A 22,825-nucleotide genomic window follows, 5' to 3' on the forward strand; every position below is an offset into this window, starting at 1 on the left:
GCAAAAATCCTCAACAAAATACTAGCAAACAGAATCCAACAGCACATTAAAAGGATCATACACCATGATCAAGTGGGGTTTATCCCAGGAATGCAAGGATTCTTCAATATATGCAAAACAATCAATGAGATAAACCATATTAACAAATTGAAGCAGAAAAACCATATGTCACCTCAATAAATGCAGAGAAAGCTTTTGACAAAATTCAACACCCATTTATGATAAAAGCCCTGCAGAATGTAGGCATAGAGGGAACTTTCTTCAACATAATAAAGGCCATATATGAGAAACCCACAGCCAACATTGTCCTCAATGGTGAAAAACTGAAAGCATTTCCACTAAGATCAGGAACAAGACAAGGTTACCCACTCTCAACACTCTTATTCAACATAGTTTTGGAAGTTTAGCCACAGCAATCAGAGAAGAAAAGGAAATAAAAGCAATCCAAATTGGAAAAGAAGAAGTAAAGCTGTCACTGTTTGCAGATGACATGATACTATACATAGAGAATCCTACAGATGCTACCAGAAAACTACTAGAGCTAATCAATGAATTTGGTAAAGTAGCAGGATACAAAACTAATGCACAGAAATCTCTGGCATTCCTGTACACTAATGATGAAAAATCTGAAAGTGAAATCAAGAAAGCACTCACATTTACCATTGCAAGAAAAAGAATAAAATATCTAGGAATAAACCTACGTAAGGAGACAAAAGACCTGTATGCAGAAAATTATAAGACACTGATGAAAGAAATTAAAGATGATACAAATAGATGGAGAGATATACCATGTTCTTGGATTGGAAGAATCAACATTGTGAAAATGACTCTACTACGCAAAGTAATGTACAGATTCAATGCAATCTCTATCAAACTACTACTGGTATTTTTCACAGAAATAGAACAAAACATTTCACAATTTGTATGGAAACACAAAAGATCCCAAATAGCCAAAGCAATCTTGAGAAAGAAAAACGGAGCTGGAGGAATCAGGCTCCCAGACTTCTGACTATACTACAAAACTACTGTAATCAAGACAGTATGGTACTGGCACAAAAACAGAAAGATAGATCAATGGAACAGGATAGAAAGCCCAGAGATAAACCCATGCATATATGGTCACGTTATCTTTGATAAAGGAGGCAGGAATGTACAGTGGAGAAAGGACAGCCTCTTCAATAAGTGGTGCTGGGAAAACTGGACAGGTACATGTAAAAGTATGAGATTAGATCACTCCCTAACACCATACACAAAAATCAGCTCAAAATGGATTAAAGACCTAAATGTAAGGCCGGAAACTATCAAACTCTTAGAGGAAAACATCGGCGGAACACTCTATTACATAAATCACAGCAAGATCCTTTTTGACCCACCTCCCAGAGAAATGGATATAAAAATGAAAATAAACAAATGGGACCTAATGAAACTTAAAAGCTTTTGCACAGCAAAGGAAACCATAAACAAGATGAAAAGACAACCCTCAGAATGGGAGAAAATATTTGCAAATGAAGCAACTGACAAAGGATTAATCTCCAAAATTTATAAGCAGCTCATGCAGCTCAATAACAAAAAAACAGCCCAATCCAAAAATGGGCACAAGACCTAAATAGACATTTCTCCAAAGTAGATATACAGACTGCCAACAAACACATGAAAGAATGCTCAACTTCATTAATCATTAGAGAAATGCAAATCAAAACTACAATGAGATATCATGTCACACCAGTCAGAATGGCCATCATCAAAAAATCTAGAAACAATAAATGCTGGAGAGGGTGTGGAGAAAAGGGAACCCTCTTACACTGTTGGTGGGAATGTAAATTGATATAGGCACTGTGGAGAACAGTATGGAGGTTCCTTAGAAAACTAAAAATAGAACTACTATACGACCCAGCAATCCCACTACTGGGCATATACCCTGAGAAAAGCAAAATTCAAAAGGAGTCATGTACCAAAATGTTCATTGCAGCTCTATTTACAATAGCCCAGAGATGGAAACAACCTAAGTGCCCATCTTCGGATGAATGGATAAAGAAGATGTGGCACATATATACAATGGAATATTACTCAGCCATAAAAAGAAACGAAGTTGAGCTATTTGTAATGAGGTGGATAGACCTAGAGTCTGTCATACAGAGTGAAGTAAGTCAGAAAGAGAAAGACAAATACTGTATGCTAACACATATATGTGGAATTTAAGAAAATAAAAAGTCATGAAGAACCTAGGGCTAAGACAGGAATAAAGATACAGACCTACTGGAGAATGGACTTGAGGATATGGGAAGGGGGAAGGGTGAGCTGTGACAAAGTGAGAGAGAGGCATGGACATATATACAGTAAGAAACCTAAGGTAGATAGCTAGTGGGAAGCAGCCGCATAGCACAGGGAGATCAGCTCGGTGCTTTGTGACCGCTTTGAGGGTTGGGATAGGGAGGGTGGGAGGGATGGAGACGCAAGAGGGAAGACAGTTGGGAACATATGTATATGTATAACTGATTCACTTTGTTATAAAGCAGAAACTAACACACCATGGTAAAGCAATTATACTCCAATAAAAACAAAACAAAACAAAACAAAAGAAAACAGCTGAATAAATGATTTTCTTCAGCTTCTCTAGGGAATCGAGAGGGCTTAGCTGGAGCGTTTGTTTTAAGTAAAGTCAAAGTTGAGTGGAGCCATATTTATAGGATGAGAACACCCCATCAGTATCCCTTGACAGGTATCAGTACCCTAGGTGTTCCGGGGCCATCAGGGAGCCAGGCCATTGAGCTGGGATTGAGGCAGGGCTGAGGGGCTGTAGGCAGGAGAGGAAGGGCAGGACCCCGAGCACCTCACACCAGCTGCACTCAGGACAAATCCCCTCCTAAATATATTTTACCCAATGGGCATTTCAAGGCTTCATTTGCTCAAGAGATATGGCTTCTAAATTGCAATTATTGTGGGAAAGATTTGGAGTCGATATAAGTGCCAGAAACTGCTCTGGTCAGGGCACCCGAGCAGTTTACCTTGAGAAAGCTCTTTGACCCCAGGCTTTCATGATTTCGTCTAGCAAAGCACAACAATATCAGTAATATGCATATGGTTTGGGGAAGATAGTAGGTATTTCAAAAATGACAGGTGTTACTATTATTGCTATATTTATTCTAGGGACACACCATTCTTATTGGTGCCTGAAGCTTTCTTTGTGTGCTGAACCCCTGAGCCTTGCTGGATGTACCTGAGCAGTAGCTTTGTCCGTGTTCTCAAGCATTCAGAGGCAGGAAGGATCCCATTTCACATAATCAATTGTGAAGGGCCCCTGGGAACAGCTGTCTGCTCCTAGGTGCTAATCTAGGAGACTAAATTCCCTCAGCATTTACGGGCAGTTCCTTGCTTGTGCAATGTGTGTTTTTATGTGACTTCCATTTGTTTGTTCTCTTTTTCCTCCCTCCCCTCCCCTACACCTTGGATTACAACCACTGACGGAGCCCTTTTTCTTCCCTTACATTTGTAGAGTGTTATAATGGAAGCCAGTGTGATATACTGGAAAGATCACTGGATTGGGCCTCTGGAATCTGGAAGGCAGCTGTCATTCCATTTCTGCTCCAAATGACTGTGTGACCTTGAGCAAGTCCTTGAATTTGCCGGGACTTCATTTTCCTCCTCCAAAACCTGTGGGCTATAAGATTTCCTTCCCATTCCCACAATCTATCTGGTTAGCAGGCTGTAGCTCTGAGTAATCTGAAAAGACCCACTTTGTGTCAAGATGCAATGAAGTATATGAGGTTTGAGATGCCCTTTTAGGATTCAGAATTTTTAGAAACCAGAAATATTGATAAATAGTGTTTTTTTGATAAATAGTTTTTAAAAGGTGGTTTTCTGTCTCTGTGGTGTTTGCATTAGCTGATTAGCCATTCAGATATATCTCTAATCTGCTCTGCTGTCAGGCTTCTTTTAATGGATGTTCTAGCCACTGGCAACTAATAATTTATAATCATAAATGATAAGTGACAGAGGTATCTGTCCACAGTGATGAAATAGACTTAGAACATGCTGTTAGGTGTCAAACAAAACACAATCATGCAAAAAGAGCTTGGGATGTTAGCAGCAGTATGTATGCTTACTGGAAGTATAAATATTCAGTCCAGATACTCTGTGGTGGTCTTGAACTTGGAATCATGAACTGTCTTCAAAAGTGTATCTATATACTTATGAAAATAATGTTTGGTAGCTCTTAACTGTTGCTGTTAAATTTTTCTGAAGATAATTGTTAGAACTCTTTAGCACATTTATTTTTCAGGCCACAAATATGTATCTTGAAAATAGTTTTAGTATTAATAAGTATTAATTTAATTTAGTATTAATAAGTATTTAGTATTTTTTGATTACTGTAAAAAGGGCAGTGGAATTTTTAAAATGATATTCTTTTTGGTGAGATAGTAAATGGGATAGTTTCCTTGATTTCTCTTTCTGATCTTTCATTGTTAGTGTATAGGAATGCAAGAGATTTCTGTTTATTAATTTTGTATTCTACAACTTTACCAAATTCATTGATTAGCTCTAGTAGTTTTCTGGTGGCATCTTTAGGATTCTCTATGTATAGTATGTCATCTGCAAACAGTGACAGTTTTACTTCTTCTTTTCCAATTTGTATTCCTTTTATTTCTTTTCCTTCTCTGATTGCCATGGCTAGGACTTTCACAATTATGTTGAATAATAGTGGTGAGAGTGGGCATCCTTGTCTTGTTCCTGATCTTAGAGGAAATGCTTTCAGTTTTTCACTATTGAGAATGATGTTTGCTGTTGGTTTGTCATATATGGCCTTTATTATGTTGAGGTAGGTTCCCTCTATGCCCACTTTCTGGAGAGTTTTCATCATAAATGGGTGTTGAATTTTGTCAAAAGCTTTTTCTGCATCTACTGAGGTGATCATATGGTTTTTCTGCTTCAATTTGTTAATATGGTGTATCACATTGGTTGATTTGTGGATGTTGAAAAATCCTTGCATCCCTGGGATAAATCCCACTTGATCATGGTGTATGATCCTTTTAATGTGTTGTTGGATTCAGTTTGCTAGTTTTTTTGTTGGGGATTTTTGCGTCGATGTTCATCAGTGACATTGGCCTGTAATTTTCTTTTTTTGTGATACCTTTGTCTGGTTTTGGTATCAGGGTGATGGTGGCCTCATAGAATGAGCTTGGGAGTGTTCCTTCCTCTGCAATTTTTTGGAAGAGTTTCAGATGGGTAGGTGTTAACTCTTCTCTAAATATTTGATAGAATTCGCCTGTGAAGCCATCTGGTCCTGGACTTTTGTTTGTTGGAAGATTTTTAATCACAGTTTTAATTTCAGTGCTTGTGATTGGTATGTTCATATTTTCCATTTCTTCCTGGTTCAGTCTTGGAAGGTTGTACCTTTCTAAGAATTTGTCCATTTCTTCTAGGTTGTCCATTTTATTGGCATATAGTTGCCTGTAGTAGTCTCTTATGATCCTTTGTATTTCTGTGGTGTACATTGTAATGTCTTTTTCAATTCTAATTTTATTGATTTGAGTCCTCTGCCTTTTTTTCTTGATGAGTCTGGCTACAGGATTATCAATTTTATCTTCTCTAAGAGAACCAGCTTTTAGTTTCATTGATCTTTGCTATTTTTTTCTTTGTCTCTGTTCCATTTATTTCTGCTCTTATCGTTATGATTTCTTTCCTTCTACTATCTTCGGGTTTTGTTTGTTCTTTGTTCTCTAGTTGCTTTAGGTATAAGGTTAGGTTGTTTGAGATTTTTCTTGTTTCTTGAGGTAAGATTGTATTGTTTAAACTTCCCTCTTAGAACTGCTTTTACTGCATCCCACAGGTTTCAGATCATCATGTTTTCATTGTCATTTGTCTCTAGGTATTTTTTGATTTCCTCTTTGATTTCTTCAGTGATCCGTTGTTTATTTAGTAACATATTGTTAAACCTCCACGTGCTTGTTGTTTTTACAACAGAGGAATTAAAGAAGATGTGGTACATATATACCATGGAATATTACTCAGCCATAAAAAAGAATGAAATAATGCCATTTGCAGCAACCTGGATGGACCTAGAGATTGTTATACTGAATGAAGTATCTTAGACAGAGAAAGACAAATATCATATGATATTGCTTATATGTGGAATCTAGAAAAAGGGTACAACTGAATTTATCTGCAAAATAGAGATAGACTTAAAACTTACCAGGGGGTAAGGGGGGAAGAGGGATAAGTTGGAAGATTGAGATTGATATATACACACTATTACAGATAAAATACATAACTAATAAGGACCTACCGTATAGCACAGGTAACTCTACTCAATACTCTGTAATAGCCTATATGGGAAAAGAATCTAAAAAAGAGTGGATATATGTATTTGTATAACTGATTCACTTTGCTGTATGCCTGAAACTAACACAACATTATAAATCAACCATACTCCAATAAAATATTTTAAAAAATAAAATAAAAAAGAAATAAATGAAATGCATTAGTGTTTAAATTCCTTCCCATTAAATATTTTTTTCAGTTTCTCCATTTCTTATGTTGTGTGTCTGTTTCTGTCAGAGGCATAACTCACAAATGGATATATCTAATAAGCAGGTTTGCTCTGAGAGGTTAGAAAGTGTTGGGTGGCTTTATACATCCCCTGCTAGTGGACGTTGTTAATTATCATGATAGGTTTTGAAATGTAGACTCAGGAACTATCATCTCTTCTGACTTTCACCCGTGTACCTGCCGCCAGTAGTCCCTCTCAACTTCTGGTTTGCTGCTTTCTATCTAATGAGCTCTGGGAAACCAAATTAAGATCGTTAATAATGTGAACAAACTCAGTGTAGCTAGGCCTGAGGGAGTGGCCAGATGTCCTCTTCATGAGCATGTTGCCATTATAGTTAGTGCACAGTTCTCATGGCACGTCTCATTCATTTTTATATTCCCAGAGTCTAACACACTACTTATCAACTAGCAGGTAAAGAAGAATGGTTGTTTCACTGAAGGAATGCTCGCTGGCTGCTTTTGTTTTCATCCCTTGGGTTCTTTGATGTATTTTAGAAAGTGTGATTTCCTAGATAATTGTCCAGTATGTAATGGAGATATTACTTTAATTCCTCCATGATCAGTGTGAAAGCTTTTTGAGATGTGAAAATTATGACAGAAATTTCAAGCCATTTCTTGGAGGTGAGTCATCTTACAAGTAGATCAGCGCTGTTTTATGTCACATTTTATAATGCTGAGTGCTTTAGCATAGTAATTATCCACCAGTAATTTGTTTAGGGCTCTAATGCTTGGGTTTGTCATTCATGTCATTCCTCAGTACTCTTGCCCAAGTTAAATATAAAGCAATGTCAGGGTAATAAAAGCTGTGGTTGAAAAAAAATTAAAAATAAAGCAACCATCTCTTCCTATTGCATGAATGGTATTAAATCAGGGTTGCTGCCTCAAACAGTGGCGAGTACTGTGTGAAAGCTCCTGGGAATATGTTTATTCCCTGTTCTCTGGAATACTCTTTTTTCTTTGTGGCAGGCTTCTTACTGATTACTACACCTAAAATTCAGGCATCCAGCGGGCTGCCTTACCTGTGATGATTTAGTTTGGGTGATACATTCATCTAAACTACTCCACTTAAGGATAACTTAATTAAGAGAATACAATTTGCCAGCACTTTTCTGCTTCTAGAGGAATATTACATTAGAGCATTCACCAATTTGCACTTTCTGCAAAAACACAGGCAAAAAAAGAGAAATCACACGGTTTTAAAGGTGAATGTAACCTGAGAATTCACTGATGCTACCCTTTCGTGTCCAAAATATTTACTAAACCAAAATGTTAACGTGTTAATTAAGACTGGTGTGACTTAAAATACTTCACAGTTTATTCCAGAGTAGCTGTGCTTATCTCTTAGAAAGGATAGTGAGTTGCAGGTGGATGGTGTTTTTACATAATCTTTGTGCACATAAACAAGTATAAAATTACTATTCCTATTATACCATTGAAATGTTTTCAAGTGTTAATTTAAAGTCCCATTACGTATATAATTAAACTTTTAATCCTTTAATTGTTCTAAATTTTGTTTCTCTTTTTTTTGTTTTAAATTTTTATTTTATATTGGAGTATAGTTAATTTACAATGTTGTGTTAGTTTCAGGTGTACAGCAAAGGGATTCAGTTATACATATATATATATATATTCTTTTTCAGATTCTTTTCCCATATAGGTTATTACAGAGTATTGAGTAGAGTTCCCTGTGCTATACAGTAGTCCTTGTTGTTTATGTATTTTACATATAGTTGCATATGTTAATCCCAACCTCCTAATTTGTTCCTCCCCCTACCCCCCTTACCCCTTTGGTAACCATAAGTTTATTTTCTAAGTCGGTGAGTCTGTTTGTTTTGTAAGTAAGTTCATTTGTATCATCTTTTAGATTCCACATATAATTGATATCATATGATATTTGTCTTTCTCTGTCTGACTTACTTCACTTAGTATGATAATCTCTAGGTCCATCTGTGTTGCTGCAAATGGCATTATTTCATTCTTTCTTATGGCTGAGTAGTATTCCATTGCATATATGTACCACATCTTCTTTATCCATTCATCTTTTGATGGACATTTAGGCTGTTTCCATGTCTTAGCAATTGTAAACAGTGCTGCAATGAACATTGGGGTGCATGTATCTTTTCGAACTATGGATTTCTCCATATATATGCCCAGCAATGGGATTGCTGGATCATATATCGTAGCTCTGTTTTTAGTTTTTTAAGGAAACTTCAAACTCAAGGTGGATTAAAGACCTAAATATAAGACTGGATACTATAAAACTCTTAGAGGAAAACATAAGCAGAACACTTTTTAACATAAATCACAGCAGTATCTTTTAGGGTCCATCTCCTAGAGTAATGAAAATTTTGTTTTATTTGTATTACTTGAGGCTTATTTCCAATTAAGAAGTATAAAATGAGTGCTGTTTACACATAGATTTCTTATTTGTTTCTTTAGGTTATTTATCTCAGATTTATATTCCGAATATAACCATATGTTTTATATATATGTCAAACTTAAAAGTGATATTCTTTTTCTCCATGCAACTGCTCAAAATTTTAATTGGCTCTTCTATTTCTGAACTTAGACAAGGGATTTAAGATTTTTCAAACTGCAGGTCACATTTCATTACTTCAATATGCATATTTTTTGAAATGGCAAAATCTCTCAGGGCTGTGTGATTTTAACTATTGTGTGCGTGTGTGTGCGTGTGTGTGTGTGTGTTTAAAGTTCATTTCCAAACACAACTGAATAAATCCTGGAACACATTTTCTCTCCATGCCTGAGAAATGCAAATTGTTCTAGGTCAGTTGCTGAGAGGTCTTGTCTGTATCTTGGATGTCTTGTTTGCAATTTGTTTTTCATTCATTCCAAGCATACCCAATTCACTTTACGTTTGCCTGTTATTCACATGTTTTTCAGTGGTCTGCAGAGTTCGATTTAACATGTGGGAAAACTATTCTCCCTTGACTGTGCCTTCCTAAATGCACTGACTAATGTTTATAAACACACTTGTGTCTTATATGCAAGAGCTGCTGCCCTAAATTTCTAGGGTCAGGAGGGGGAAATCATGGCGCACACACCACCTTGATGACTTGTTCTACTCATATCCAAAGGAATATTAACAAACAAATAGGAGAGATCATAGCTAAGCGAACAAACGGATCTGCCTTGTGATCGTAGGATCACACATACCAATGCACACCCTAGAAAAGACACTTTTCAAATGCAGGCCAAGAGCCCATGCTTGGGGTCCCACAGATCTGGAGTCCCATTCTAGCCTAGCATGCACTAGCTGTATAACCTTGGGTGTGCATTGTAACTTCTGAGTTTCATTTTCCACAACTGATAAAATGAGCAAACTAGCCCCACCTCATGGGATTGTTATAAGGAAGGAAGGAAGGAAGGAAGGAAGGGAGGCACCTGTGAAATCACCATTGGTATACTATAAACCAGCTGTCTCTCTGTTTTAAAAGAAAAAAAGCCTTGATGTGACTTGATTTGTAATGTGGTGTAAATACTCCCACCATGGCTGATTTTAAATCATGAATGATTTAACAACAACCTGGTAACGTTCCTGAATATTTAACAGTCCCCTGGTAGCAGCCAAGCCCAGCACACCACTGCTAGCCTTTAACAAATGGTAGTAATTATTTCTTAATAGTTATATTTTGTCTTCCATTGATCTAGAAAAAAATTTGGCTGTTTGGTGAAATTCTGTATAGATGGAAATGTGAAAGCTGAGGGAAGAATAGTAATTTATACAGTTTAAAATATTAATGATTTCAAATAAAAAAGAGCTACCTTAACAATTTTGAAAGTAGGCAAAAACTTAGAAGAAGAAAACAGAATATTAATAATAAGAAAATGTGCTAATCAGATGTTTTAAAAGTAAGAATAAGGATCACTTTGTAAGATATTCTAGATTGATAAATGTTAGCTTTTCAAGATTAGTTAGAAGGGGCTCCACGTTCTTGGTCTTATATTCTTTAATTTACGTGAACAAATCCTAAGTAGAGAGTTGCGTGTATTTGGTACCTAAACAGAGAGAAACTGACAGCCTATATTTTAAAACCCAGTGCTTTACAAAAAAACTTTGTTTTCATTTTAACCAATAACTGTTTTATATCATTCAAGACTGATTTTATTTTATTTTTTTAATTGAAGTATAGTTGATTTACAGTGTGTTAGTTTCAGGTATACAACAAAGTGGTTCAGTTTTATATATATAATATATATATATATAAACTGAATATATATTCTTTATATACATATTCTTTTTAGATTCTTTTCCCTTATAGATTATTATAAAATATTGACCACAGTGCCCCGTGCTGTACAGTCAGTCCTTATTGGTCCTTACTGGTTATCTATTTTATATATAGTAGTGTGTATATATTATTCCCAAATTCCTAGATAAGTCAAGACTGATTTTAGATTTTTAAAGTTTGCTGCAACCATGTATTTTTTGAAATAGTCCTTTACTGAGTAACCTGGTTTTGTTTTTGGTAATAATAAACATTTTCATGTGTGGTCTGAGATTCGGATAAGGAATGGCATACTGGACCTGAAACTGCTCCAGAACATCTAGACATGTGGAGCCTGCAAATAGCTGTCATGTAACAATGAACTTCTCATTTTGCAGAGTACTAAACTGTGGGTGATTGAAGAGGAAATCATCAGAATTAAGGATGGTTGATTGAATCATCCTGTGCTGAAAGCTGCACTTTCCATGTGCAGTTAGTGTACCCTGAGCAGGCAGTGCTGGGATAACTCACCTAGGGAAGAGTGTGGGCAAACTCAAAGGCATTTTGGTGACTATAGGCTGACTTAATCCAGTAAAACTCCTCTGTCCATTTCATCAAGAGGAGACTCTAGCGTGGGGTCACTGAAAGGAGACAGAAATCATCGGCACTGTACCTAACATGGTATTGCCTAGAACAGCAGATCTGCACACCCAGAACAAGGCTGGGAGGAAGAACCAGGAGGACTGTGTACATTAGAACCCCAAAACTGTTGTCCTGCTGAAGTGAGAGATCCTCATTGCAGCATGTGGCCCCAGGTGCAAATACCTGCTTCTCTGGGGAGGCACGTCTCTTCCTAAATGCACGTGCCTGTGAACACATTTATTGCACCTAGAAATGTACTGGATGTGCATGAAAATACAGTCCAGGAAGTAATTAAGTGGCATTTGGGGTTTGATCAGATTTGGGGAAGGAAAGAAAGACTGCACCTTCTTTCTCTCACCCTGTGTAAATTAAAATGTTTTTCGGGGTGTGAAATGCCTTTATGATGACCACAAACCTAGTAAAGGGTTAAACGTAACATGGTTAAGCTGATACACTTTTTTCAGGCTCATATTACATTTTTAAGTAAAGCAAAAGGGAGGAAACTTTTTTTTTTTCCATTGACACAAAATGTGATTACTTGCTGTCCTCCTGGAAAGATAGATGATCAGCCTCCTGGATGAGGCCAGCTGGTATGTCTATAGATTAGATACAAAAAAAAAAAAAAAAAAAAAAATGAGTGGGTAGCTCTTTCATCTGTCCATCTTTTGAACCCTCTCTCACAAAACTAATTCATTAATGAAAAGATTTGGCATATTACATGCTAACATTGGAAGCTTTACCCAACAAGTATATTTCAAGGATTGTCGGAGCAGAATTTCCAGAGACAATTCAGTACTGCTGCTTCTTTTATTAACTTACCTTCTCCCCACACCCCGCCCCTCTGTATAAGATTTTTCTTTTTCACGCAATTCACTCTGCAAGCAAAAACCAGAGCTGAGGAGAGCTATTTGGAAAATGAAAATATATTTAGGATGCTTTGCAAGCTATTTTTTAAAATGTGTTTCTCTTCTGAGCTACTTAAGGTGTGAGCTGAAGGATTGGAAACATGAAAAATCCTAGTTTATTAAAATCCCGGATTTAGGGCTTTTCTTTTAGATGAAACTCTGCCTAACGAGAAAGTATTAATATTGAGTTAGGTATATAGGCTTTGGAACATAATAATTATAACGAGACCAATCATTTATTAAATGTGTATGGTCTACTTCCCATCACATTATGTCACTGATCCTCAGAATAAGGATAATAAGGATAATAAAAGCCAAAGGGCTTTCATTATCTTCTCCCTTATGTAGGAAACTAAGGCTTAGAAAGTTGAAGTTATTCATCCAAGTTGATACTGCTGTAAGAGACGGATTGGGGATTTCAAGAAGGGCCAACTGATGTAGAATCACATTTTTAGCCACTCAATTATATCTTTCATCATAATTCATAATTTCACACTGGTTGTGTCAGGAGGTGTGCAGATTGACCCGTTTTTGTGTGGATGGTGGTGTGGAATCTTGGGGTAACTGACACCCTTGTCTTTCTGCCTACAGGCCCCTGGGGAAGGTGTACAGGAGACTGTGGGCCAGGAGGATTCCAGAGTCGTGCTCTTTGGTGTTTCCATTTTGAAGGGTGGACGAGTCACCTGTCTAACTGTGATGAGAACAATAGGCCTCCGAAGGAAAGAAGCTGCTTCCGAGTCTGTGACTGGCACAGAAACCTCTTCCAGTGGGAGGTTTCTGATTGGCACCACTGTGTGCTTGTTCCTCCCGCCCTGGGGCAAGCCAGACCTCGGGCTACAGAGTGCGTGACAGCCCAGCATGGGCTGCAGCACCGGACGGTGCGTTGTGTTCAGAAGCTGAACAGAACCGTGGCTGTGAATGAGATATGTGAACACTTTGCCCCTCAGCCCCCCACGGAACAAGCTTGTCTCATCCCTTGCCCGCGGGATTGTGTGGTCTCTGAGTTCTCACAGTGGTCCAGGTGTAGCAAGGGATGTGGGAAGCAGTTACAGCATAGAACTCGCTCAGCCATTGCCCCCCCTCTCTATGGAGGGTTGCAGTGTCCCAACCTGACTGAGTCAAGAGCCTGTGATGCTCCCATCTCCTGTCCTCTTGGGGCAGAGGAATATATGTTTAGCCTTAAAGTTGGACCGTGGAGTAAATGTCGACTGCCTCTTCTCAAAGAACTTAACCTAAGTGGAAGAACTGTTCTGGATTTTAGCTCTGATTCGAAGGAGCTGGTCACCTTTAGACATCAAAGTTACAAGGCACATCACCATTCCAAGTCCTGCGACATAGAGATAGGTTACCAAACCCGCCAGGTTTGGTGTACAAGAAGTGACGGAAAAAATGCTACATTAAGGTAGGAGGCCTTCAGTGTTTATATCTTTGATTCACTTAAATATTTTACAGTGTAATTTTGTAAGATTTCTTTATGATTTTCTACAACAGGAAAATTGTAATCAGATTTGCGATTTGAGTTTTTAAAAGTTTCATTTGAGAAGTTTTCAATTTCAAGTATAAGTATTTTAGAGTCTAGGCCAGCAGTGCTCTGAACTCTGGTGTAATTAGTGTAGTAGTGCAACCATATAGGATAAGTCATCTATTTTCACATATCTATTCTATCAATATGTCACTTAAAAAAATAGACCTTGTGCCATAGCTATCCATCAACAAATGAATAGAGGTGTGGTATGCATATATATAATGGAATATAGCTCAGCCATAAAAAAGAATGAAATTCTGCCATTTGTAGCAACGTGGATGGATTCAGAGGGCATTATGCTAAATGAGATAAGTCAGACAAAAATAAATACCATATGGTATCACTTATATGTGGAATGTAAAAAATACAACAAACTAGTGAATAAAACAAAAAAGAAGCAGACACCTACATATGGAAGGCAAACTAGTGGTTACCAGTGGGGGAGAAGGAAGGGGTAGGGGCAATATAGGGGTAGGGGAAAAACGGGGTTATTATGGGATTATATGAAACCATATGTGTAAAATTTTTGAAAATTGTAAAGCACTATAGAATTTAAAGAATCTTTCCTTCCATAAAAAAATTGGTCTTTTGTTACTACAGTAATAAAAGACTAAACCATTTATTATAATGATAAAAATTCAAGTTCACTCTCAACTTTGGGATATAAATTATGTAAATATTTATTGTTCTTCATGTTTACATTTTTTAAAATTGTTTTTGGTTTGTTTACTTTGTTTCGATGATTAAGCAGGTTCTTTTACATCTGAATTGTAGATATTTTATAGTAGTGATAATACCAATAAGTTAATCCAAGAATGTTTTCTTTGGCATTGATTTGATTAAAAATATTAACTTGCACAGCAATAATTAGAATTATAAACCTATAGAGGGAATGGACTAAAACTTTTAAAAACAATAGTTTAGGGCTTCTCTGGTGGCGCACTGGTTGAGAGTCTGCCTGCTGATGCAGGGGACACGGGTTCGTGCCCCGGTCCTGGAGGATCCCACATGCCGCGTAGTGGCTGGGCCCATGAGCCATGGCCGCTGAGCCTGCGCGTCCGGAGCCTGTGCTCTGCAGCAGGAGAGGCCACAACAGTGAGAGGCCCATGTACCGCAAAAAAAAAAAAACCCAAAAAACAATAGTTTAGGCTTCAAAATTATTTGTAATTGTTTTACTTTACATGGTCTTATCTTGATGTAAATCATAGAAATATGTTAAAAGTAGTATCTGTTTACTTTTCTCCTGAAAGGTCTTAAATGAAATCACTGATATATTACCAAATTTCTTCCAAATTAAGATGCCTTTCAGTAGTACTGGAATTACCAAACAATGAAATACTCATTACTAGAATTGATCATTAGCATCAGTTGCTGTTTTCTTAGGATCCACAGCTGGCTCAAAGACTACCTCTGCTATTTCAGAGCAAAGTAATGTGATGATTGTTTTTTTTTCTTTTTCCCATTCGACTCACAAATGAGCATATTTTATCTTTGATGCTTCTTTCTGATTTATGTGCTGTAACTTGGCAAGTCCATTGAAGAGTGATTTTCTGCCTTTCATTGACTGCCTCTGTGAAGCCAAAAAGATTAAGCAGATGATTTGGGTGATTATTGTTTGAATACATATGTGTGATTCTGTACAAACATTGTTTCTTAATATCCTATATTGAATATTACACAGAATGTTTTCAGTCTATAGTTTACTTGTTTTTTTTTACCATGTTCTATTTTTTATCAACAAATTAATAGACTTTTTAGAGTGATTTTAGGTTTACAGAAAAATTGAACAGCAGATCTAGAGCTCCCATGTATCTCCTCATCACTCCCTCTCCACACATACACAGTTTCATACACATATCTTGCATTAGTACAAGTTGTGTAATACATTTGATACAATGGATGAGCCAATACTGATACATTACTGTAGCCCATAGTTTACATTAGAATTCATGTTTTGTGTTGTACCTTCAGGGGGTTTGGACAAATGTATAATGGCATGTATCCACCTGTACTATATCATACACAATAGTTTCACTGCCCTAAGAATCTCTTGTACTGCCTCTACTGATCCCAACTTTCCTCTCCCCAGACCCCTGGAAACCAATGATCATTTTACTGTCACTTCCAAGTTTCGGCAGTTATAAATGAAGATGCTGTAAACATTCAGGGGCAGATTTTATGTGAATGTAATTTTCAACTGATTTGCCTAGATACCAGTGGGCACTGTTCCTGGATATTATGATAAATTTGTGTTCAGTTTTGTAAGAAATTCCAAAGTCTCTACAAAGTGGCTTTATCATGGGAATTCCTTTTGCTTCACCCCCTGGCCAACATTTGGTGTTATCAGTGTTTTGGATTTTAGCTATTTTAATAGGTGTGTAGTAGTACCTTGTTTTAATTTGCAGTTCCTTAATAACATATGTTGTTTAGCATCTTTTCATATGCTTATTTTCCATCTTTCTCTTCCTTGGTGGGGTGTCTGTTCAGATCTTTTGTCTATTTTTTTTTATTATTGAATTTAGAGTTCTTTATATATTTTGGATACAAGTCCTTAATCAGATATGTATTTCAAAAATATTTTCTTCTAGTCTTTAACCTGTCTTTTCATTCTCTTAACACTGTCTTTCACAGAGAAGTAGTTTTTTAACTACTAGAGCTAATCAATGAATTTGGTAAGGTAGCAGGATACAAAATTAATGCACAGAAATCTCTTGCATTCCCATACACTAATGATGAAAAATCTGAAAGTGAAATTAAGAAAACACTCCCATTTACCATTGCAACAAAAAGAATAAAATATCTAGGAATAAACCTACCGAAGGAGACAAAAGACCTATATGCAGAAAATTATAAGACACTGATGAAAGAAATTAAAGATGATACAAATAGATGGAGAGATACACCATGTTCTTGGATTGGAAGAATCAACATTGTGAAAATGACTCTACTACCCAAAGCAATCTACAGATTCAATGCAATCCCTATCAAACTACCACTGGTATTTTTCACAGAACTAGAACAAAAAATTTCACAATTTGTATGGAAACACAAAAGACCCCGAATAGCCAAAGCAATCTTGAGAACGAAAAACGGAGCTGGAGGAATCAGGCTCCCTGACTTCAGACTATACTACAAAGCTACAGTAATCAAGACGGTATGGTACTGACACAAAAACAGAAATATAGATCAATGGAACAGGATAGAAAGCCCAGAGATAAACCCACGCACCTGTGGTCACCTTATCTTTGATAAAGGAGGCAACAATTTACAGTGGGGAAAAGACAGCCTTTTCAATAAGTGGTGCTGGGAAAACTGGACAGCTACATGTAAAAGAATGAAATTAGAACACTCCGTAACACCATACACAAAAATAAGCTCAAGATGGATTAAAGACCTAAATGTAAGGCCAGACACCATCAAACTCTTAGAGGAAAACATAGGCAGAAAACTCTATGACATCAATCACAGCAAGATCCTTTTTGACCCACCTCCTAGAGAAATGGAAATAAAAACAAAAGTAAACAAATGGGACCTAATGAAACTTCAAAGCTTTTGCACAGCAAAGGAAACCATAAACAAGGCCAAAAGACAACCCTTAGAATGGGAGAAAATATTTGTAAATGAAGCAACTGACAAAGGATTAATTTCCAAAATTTATAAGCAGCTCATGCAGCTCAATAACAAAAAAACAACCCAATCCAGAAATGGGCAGAAGACCTAAATAGACATTTCTCCAAAGAATATATACAGTTTGCCAACAAACACATGAAAGAATGCTCAACATCATTAATCATTAGAGAAATACAAATCAAAACTACAATGAGATATCATCTCACACCAGTCAGAATGGCCATCATCAAAAAATCTACAAACAATAAATGCTGGAGAGGGTGTGGAGAAAAGGGAACCCTCTTGCACTGTTGGTTGGTACAGCCACTATGGAGAATAGTATGGAGGTTCCTTAAAAAACTAAAAATAGAACTACCATACAACCCAGCAATCCCACTATTGGGCATATACCCTGAGAAAACCATAATTCAAAAAGAGTCATGTACCAAAATGTTCATTGCAGCTCTATTTATAATAGGCAGGACATGGAAGCAACCTAAGTGTCCATCATTGGATGAATGGATGAAGAAGATGTGGCACATATATACAATGGAATATTACTCAGCCAGAAAAAGAAACGAAGCTGAGTTATTTATAGTGAGGTGGATGGACCGAGAAGCTGTCATGCAGAGTCAAGTAACTCAGAAAGAGATAAACAAATACCGTGTGCTAACACATATATATGGAATCTAAATAAAGAAAAAAAATGTTCAGAAGAACCTAGTGGCAAGACAGGAATAAAGATGCAGTCCTACTGGAGAATGGACTTGAGGATACAGGGAGGGCGAAGAGTAAGCTGGGACAAAGTGAGAGAGTGTCATGGACATATATACACTACCAAATGTAAAATAGATAGCTAGTGGGAAGCAGCCGCATAGCACAGGGAGTTCAGCTCCGTGCTTTGTGACCACCTACAGGGGTGGGATAGGGCGGGTGGGAGGGAGCGAGATGCAGGAGGAAAGAGATATGGGGACATATGTATATGTATACCTGATTTACTTTGTTATAAAGCAGAAACTAACACACCATTGTAAAGCAATTATACTCTAATATAGATGTTAAAAAAAAGAAGTAGTTTTTTATCTTAATGAATTCCAATTTGTCAATATTTCTTCCATGGATCATTCTTTGGTGTTATATCGGAAAAAACATTACCAAACCCAAGGTCAAGCAGATTTTCTGCTATGTTATCTTCCAGAAGTTTTAGTTTTGCATTTTACATTTAGGTCTGTGATCCATTTTGAGTTAATTTTTGTGAAAATCTTGTGGTCTGTGTCTGGATTCATTTTTCTACATGTGAATGTCCATTTGTTCTAGCACCATTTGTTAAAAAGACTATCTTTTCTGTATCGAATCGCCTTTGCTTCTTTGTTGAACATCAGTTGACTGTATTTGTGTGGATCTACTTCTGGGCCCTGTATCTTTATTCCATTCTTCTATTTATCTATTCTTTGCCAATAACACACTGTCTTAAATACTGAAGCTTTATAGTAAGTCTTGAAGTTGAGTAGTGTCAGTCCTCTGAATTTCTTTGTATTTAATATTGTCTTGAGTCTTCTGGAGCTTTTGCCTTTCTATATAAACTTTAGAATCAGTTTGTGGATATTTACAGAATAATTTGCCAGGATTTTGACTGGAAATGCTTATAATGTATAAACAATTTGGGAAGAACTAACATCTTGATGATATTGAGTCTTTCTATTCAGGTACATGGAATATTTCTCCATATATTTAAAACTTCTTTGATTTCTTTCATCAGAGTTTTGTACTTTTTCTCATATTGGTCTTGTATATATTTTGTTAGACTGACACTTAAGGATTTTACATATTATTGGTGCTAATATAAATGTATTGTGTTTTTATTTTCAAATTCTAATTATTAATTGTTGTTATACAAGAAAGCAGTTGAGTTTTGTATATTAACCTTGTATCCTATAACCTTGTTATAATTTCTTATTTGTTCCAGGAGGGTTTTTTTTTTTCTTTTTGGTTATTATTGCTCTTGTTGATCCTTTGGAATTATCTATGTTGACAAGCGTATAATTTGCAAAAAAGGCAGTTTTATATCTTCCTTTCCAGTAAGTACACCTTTTATTTCCTTTTCTTGCCTTATTGCATTATCTAGGACTTCCAGTATGCTGTCCAGTAGGAGTAGTGAGAAGGAACATTCTTGCCTTACTCCTGATCTTAGCAGGACAGCATCTGGTTTCTCACCATTAAGTATGATGCTAACTGTAGGTTTTTGTAGATATTCTTTATCAAGTTGAAGAAGTCCTCCTCTATTCCCAGTTTGCTGAGAATTTTTATCATCATAGGTGTTGGTTTTTGTCAAGTGCTTTTTCTGCATATATAGGTATGATTATATATTTTTTTTACTTAGTCTGTTAATAGGATAGATTACATTAATTGATTGACAAATGTTGAACCCTCTTTGCATACCTGGAATAAATTATACTTGGCTATATGATATGTATAGCCAAGTATACTGTTGGATATTATTTGCTAATATTTTTTATACATTGTTGGATATTATTTGCTAATAGTTTCTTGAGAATTTTTGCATACATGTTCATGAGAGATATTGGACTTAGTCTTTTTTCATAAAGACTAAGTTTTTGTCTAGATTTAGTGTTAGGATAATGCTGGTCTCATATAATGAGTTGGGAAATATGTCCTCTGCTTTGATTTTTAGAAATGGATTGTCAAGAATTGATATTATTTTTTCCTTGAATTTTTGGTAGAATGAAACCCATCTGGGCCTGATGTTTTCTGCTTTGGTAGGTTATTACTTATTAATTAAATTTCTTTAATAGATAATAGATCTATTCAGATTATAGATTTCTTCTTGGGTGAGTTTTAGGAGATTGTGTCTTTTAAGGACTTGGTCCATTCATCTAAGTTAACAAATTTGTGGGTATAGGCTTGTTTATAATATTATTTTATTATCCTTGGGGTTCATGGGCATCATTAGTGGTAGTGATGACTTCTCTTTCATTACTGATATTAGTGCTTTGTGTTTTTTCCCTCTCTCCCTCTCTCTCTCTATATATATATCTATATCTATACCTATATCTATATCTATATATATCTTTTTCTCTCTCCCACTCTCTCTCTCTCCCCTCCCTCTCCCCCATCCCTCCTTTTCCTTAGTTAACCTGTCTAAAGGTTTATCGATTTTATTGAACTTTTCAAAGAACCAGCTTTTGGTTTCAGTTATTTTCTCTATTGATTTTCTGTTTCTAATTTTATTGCTTTCAAGTCTAATTTTCATTATTTTCATTGGGCTTACTTTGGATTTAATTTGATCTTCTTCTAGTATTCTATGGTGGAAGTTTAGGTTACTGATTTTAGATAATTCTTCTTTTCGAATATGTGAATTCAGTGCCATAAACTTCCCTCTAAGCACTGCTTTTACTGAATCCCACAAATTTTAATAAGTTACATTTTCATTCTGATTTAATTCAAAGTGTTTAATTTCTCTTGAGATTTCTTCTTTGCCTATGTATTATTTAGAAATGTTCTATTTAATCCTCTAGTATTTGGGGGTTCCCCAGCCATCTTTCTGTTTTTGATTTGTAGTTTAATTCCATTGTGTCTTGAGAGCATATTTTGTATAATTTCTATTCTTTTAGGTTTGTTAAGGTGTGTTTTACAGCCCAGAAATGTGGTCTGTCTTGGTGAATGTTCTGTATAATCTTGAGAAGAATGTGTATTCTGCTATTGTTGGATGAAGTATTCTATAAATGTCAATGATAATTCAGTTGATTGGTGGTTCTGTTCAGTTCAACTCTGTTCTTACTGACTTTCTGCCTACTGTATCTGTCCATTACTGATAGAGGGGTGTTGAAGTCTCCAACTATAATAGCAGATTCATCTATTCTTTTTTTGCAGTTCTATCAGTTTTTGCCTCACATATTTTGATGCTGTATTGATAGGTGCATGCATATCAAGGATTGTGATGTCTTCCTGGAAAATTGACCCCTTTATGGTTATGTAATGCCTGTCTTTATTCCTGATAATTTTCCTTGCTCTTACATCTGCTTTGTCTGGAATTAATATAACTATTACAGGGTCCTTTGATTACTGTTAATATGATGTATTTTTCTCTATGCCTTTGCATTTAATCTGTCTGCATTTTTATACTTAAAGTAAGTTTCTTATAGATTACAGTTGGATTGTGTTTATTTATCCACCCTGACAGTCTGACAGTCTCAGTCCTTTAATTGCTATATTTATATCATTGACATTTAAAATGATTATTGCTATATTTGGATTAATATCTATCATATTTATTATTTTTTTGTTCACTGCCCTTGTTCTTTGTTCCACTTTTTTATTTCCTCTGTTTTTCCATTTCTCTAATTTTAATTGATCATTTCATATTATGCCATTTATCTCCTCTTTTAGCATAACAGTTATTTAATTTTTTTTTTACCATTCTCAATGGTTGCCCTAGAGTCTGCAATGTAAATTTACAACTAATCCAAGTGACTTTCAGATAACACTATACCACGTCACACATAGTGCAAGTACCTTATAAATAGAGTATTCCCCATCCCTTTTTCCCATCCCTTAAGACACTGTTGTCATTAATTTCACTTACCCATAACCTATAACCACCAAATAGATTGTTATTATAATTTTGAACAAATTATCTATTAATTATGAATAAGAAAAATAAAATATTTTATTTTACCTTCATGTATTCCTTTTCAAACAGTCCTTCTTTATGTAGATCCAAGTTTCTGAGTGTCAACACAAATAATCAGTAAACAATCTATAATAAGGAACAGAAGAGAGTTTTATTCAAGCCAAGCTGAGGACTATAGCCCGGGAGACATGTATTCAAGAAGTACTTGAATGGAGTAAATGGAAAATGGAGGTAAAACCATAAAGTTACATAATTGTTTGTCAAGAATTAGGATGGGAGCTGTCAAGAACTAAGGGTGCTTGATAAGCAAGGGTTATTTGGGGTCCAAAAGTGGTTGCATATTTTACAGGGGGAGACCTTGAGACCATAAGGTTGCAGCTGGCAGCTGCTAGCAGATGTTGTTTTGAAAATGGTTGGTGGTATCCCTGCGTTTAATACACTTCAGAAAATTCAGGTTCTCAGTGATGCAGGAACATGTCTGAAACCGTATCCGTAATAGCCACCTGGATCCATTTTGGATGCCTGAACAATAGTTACTCCATTTTTATTTTTAAATGATGTTAAATATGTCATCATGAGCTATATTATTTTCTTTTCTCTGAAGAACTTCTTTTAAAATTTCTTGCAAGGCAGGTCTCTTGGTGACAAATTCCCTCAGTTTTTGTTTCAGAAAGTCTTTTTTTTTTTTTTTACATTTTATTGGAGTATAATTGCTTTA

The 22,825-nt window shown here is 36.0% G+C and overlaps 1 protein-coding gene across 1 annotated transcript in view; it reads left to right on the forward strand.

Annotated features, from left to right (window-relative positions):
- THSD7B (thrombospondin type 1 domain containing 7B) overlaps nt 1–22,825 on the forward strand; it is a 909,478-nt gene that overhangs the window by 295,921 nt on the left and 590,732 nt on the right. Inside the window, exon 3 of the mRNA XM_049711955.1 lies at nt 12,914–13,724. Coding sequence (XP_049567912.1) covers nt 12,914–13,724 — 811 coding nt within the window. The remainder of the gene's footprint in view (nt 1–12,913; nt 13,725–22,825) is intronic.

The sequence above is a fragment of the Orcinus orca genome, chromosome 7 (genome assembly GCF_937001465.1).
Source record: "Orcinus orca chromosome 7, mOrcOrc1.1, whole genome shotgun sequence".
Classification (NCBI taxonomy): Eukaryota; Metazoa; Chordata; class Mammalia; order Artiodactyla; family Delphinidae; genus Orcinus; species Orcinus orca.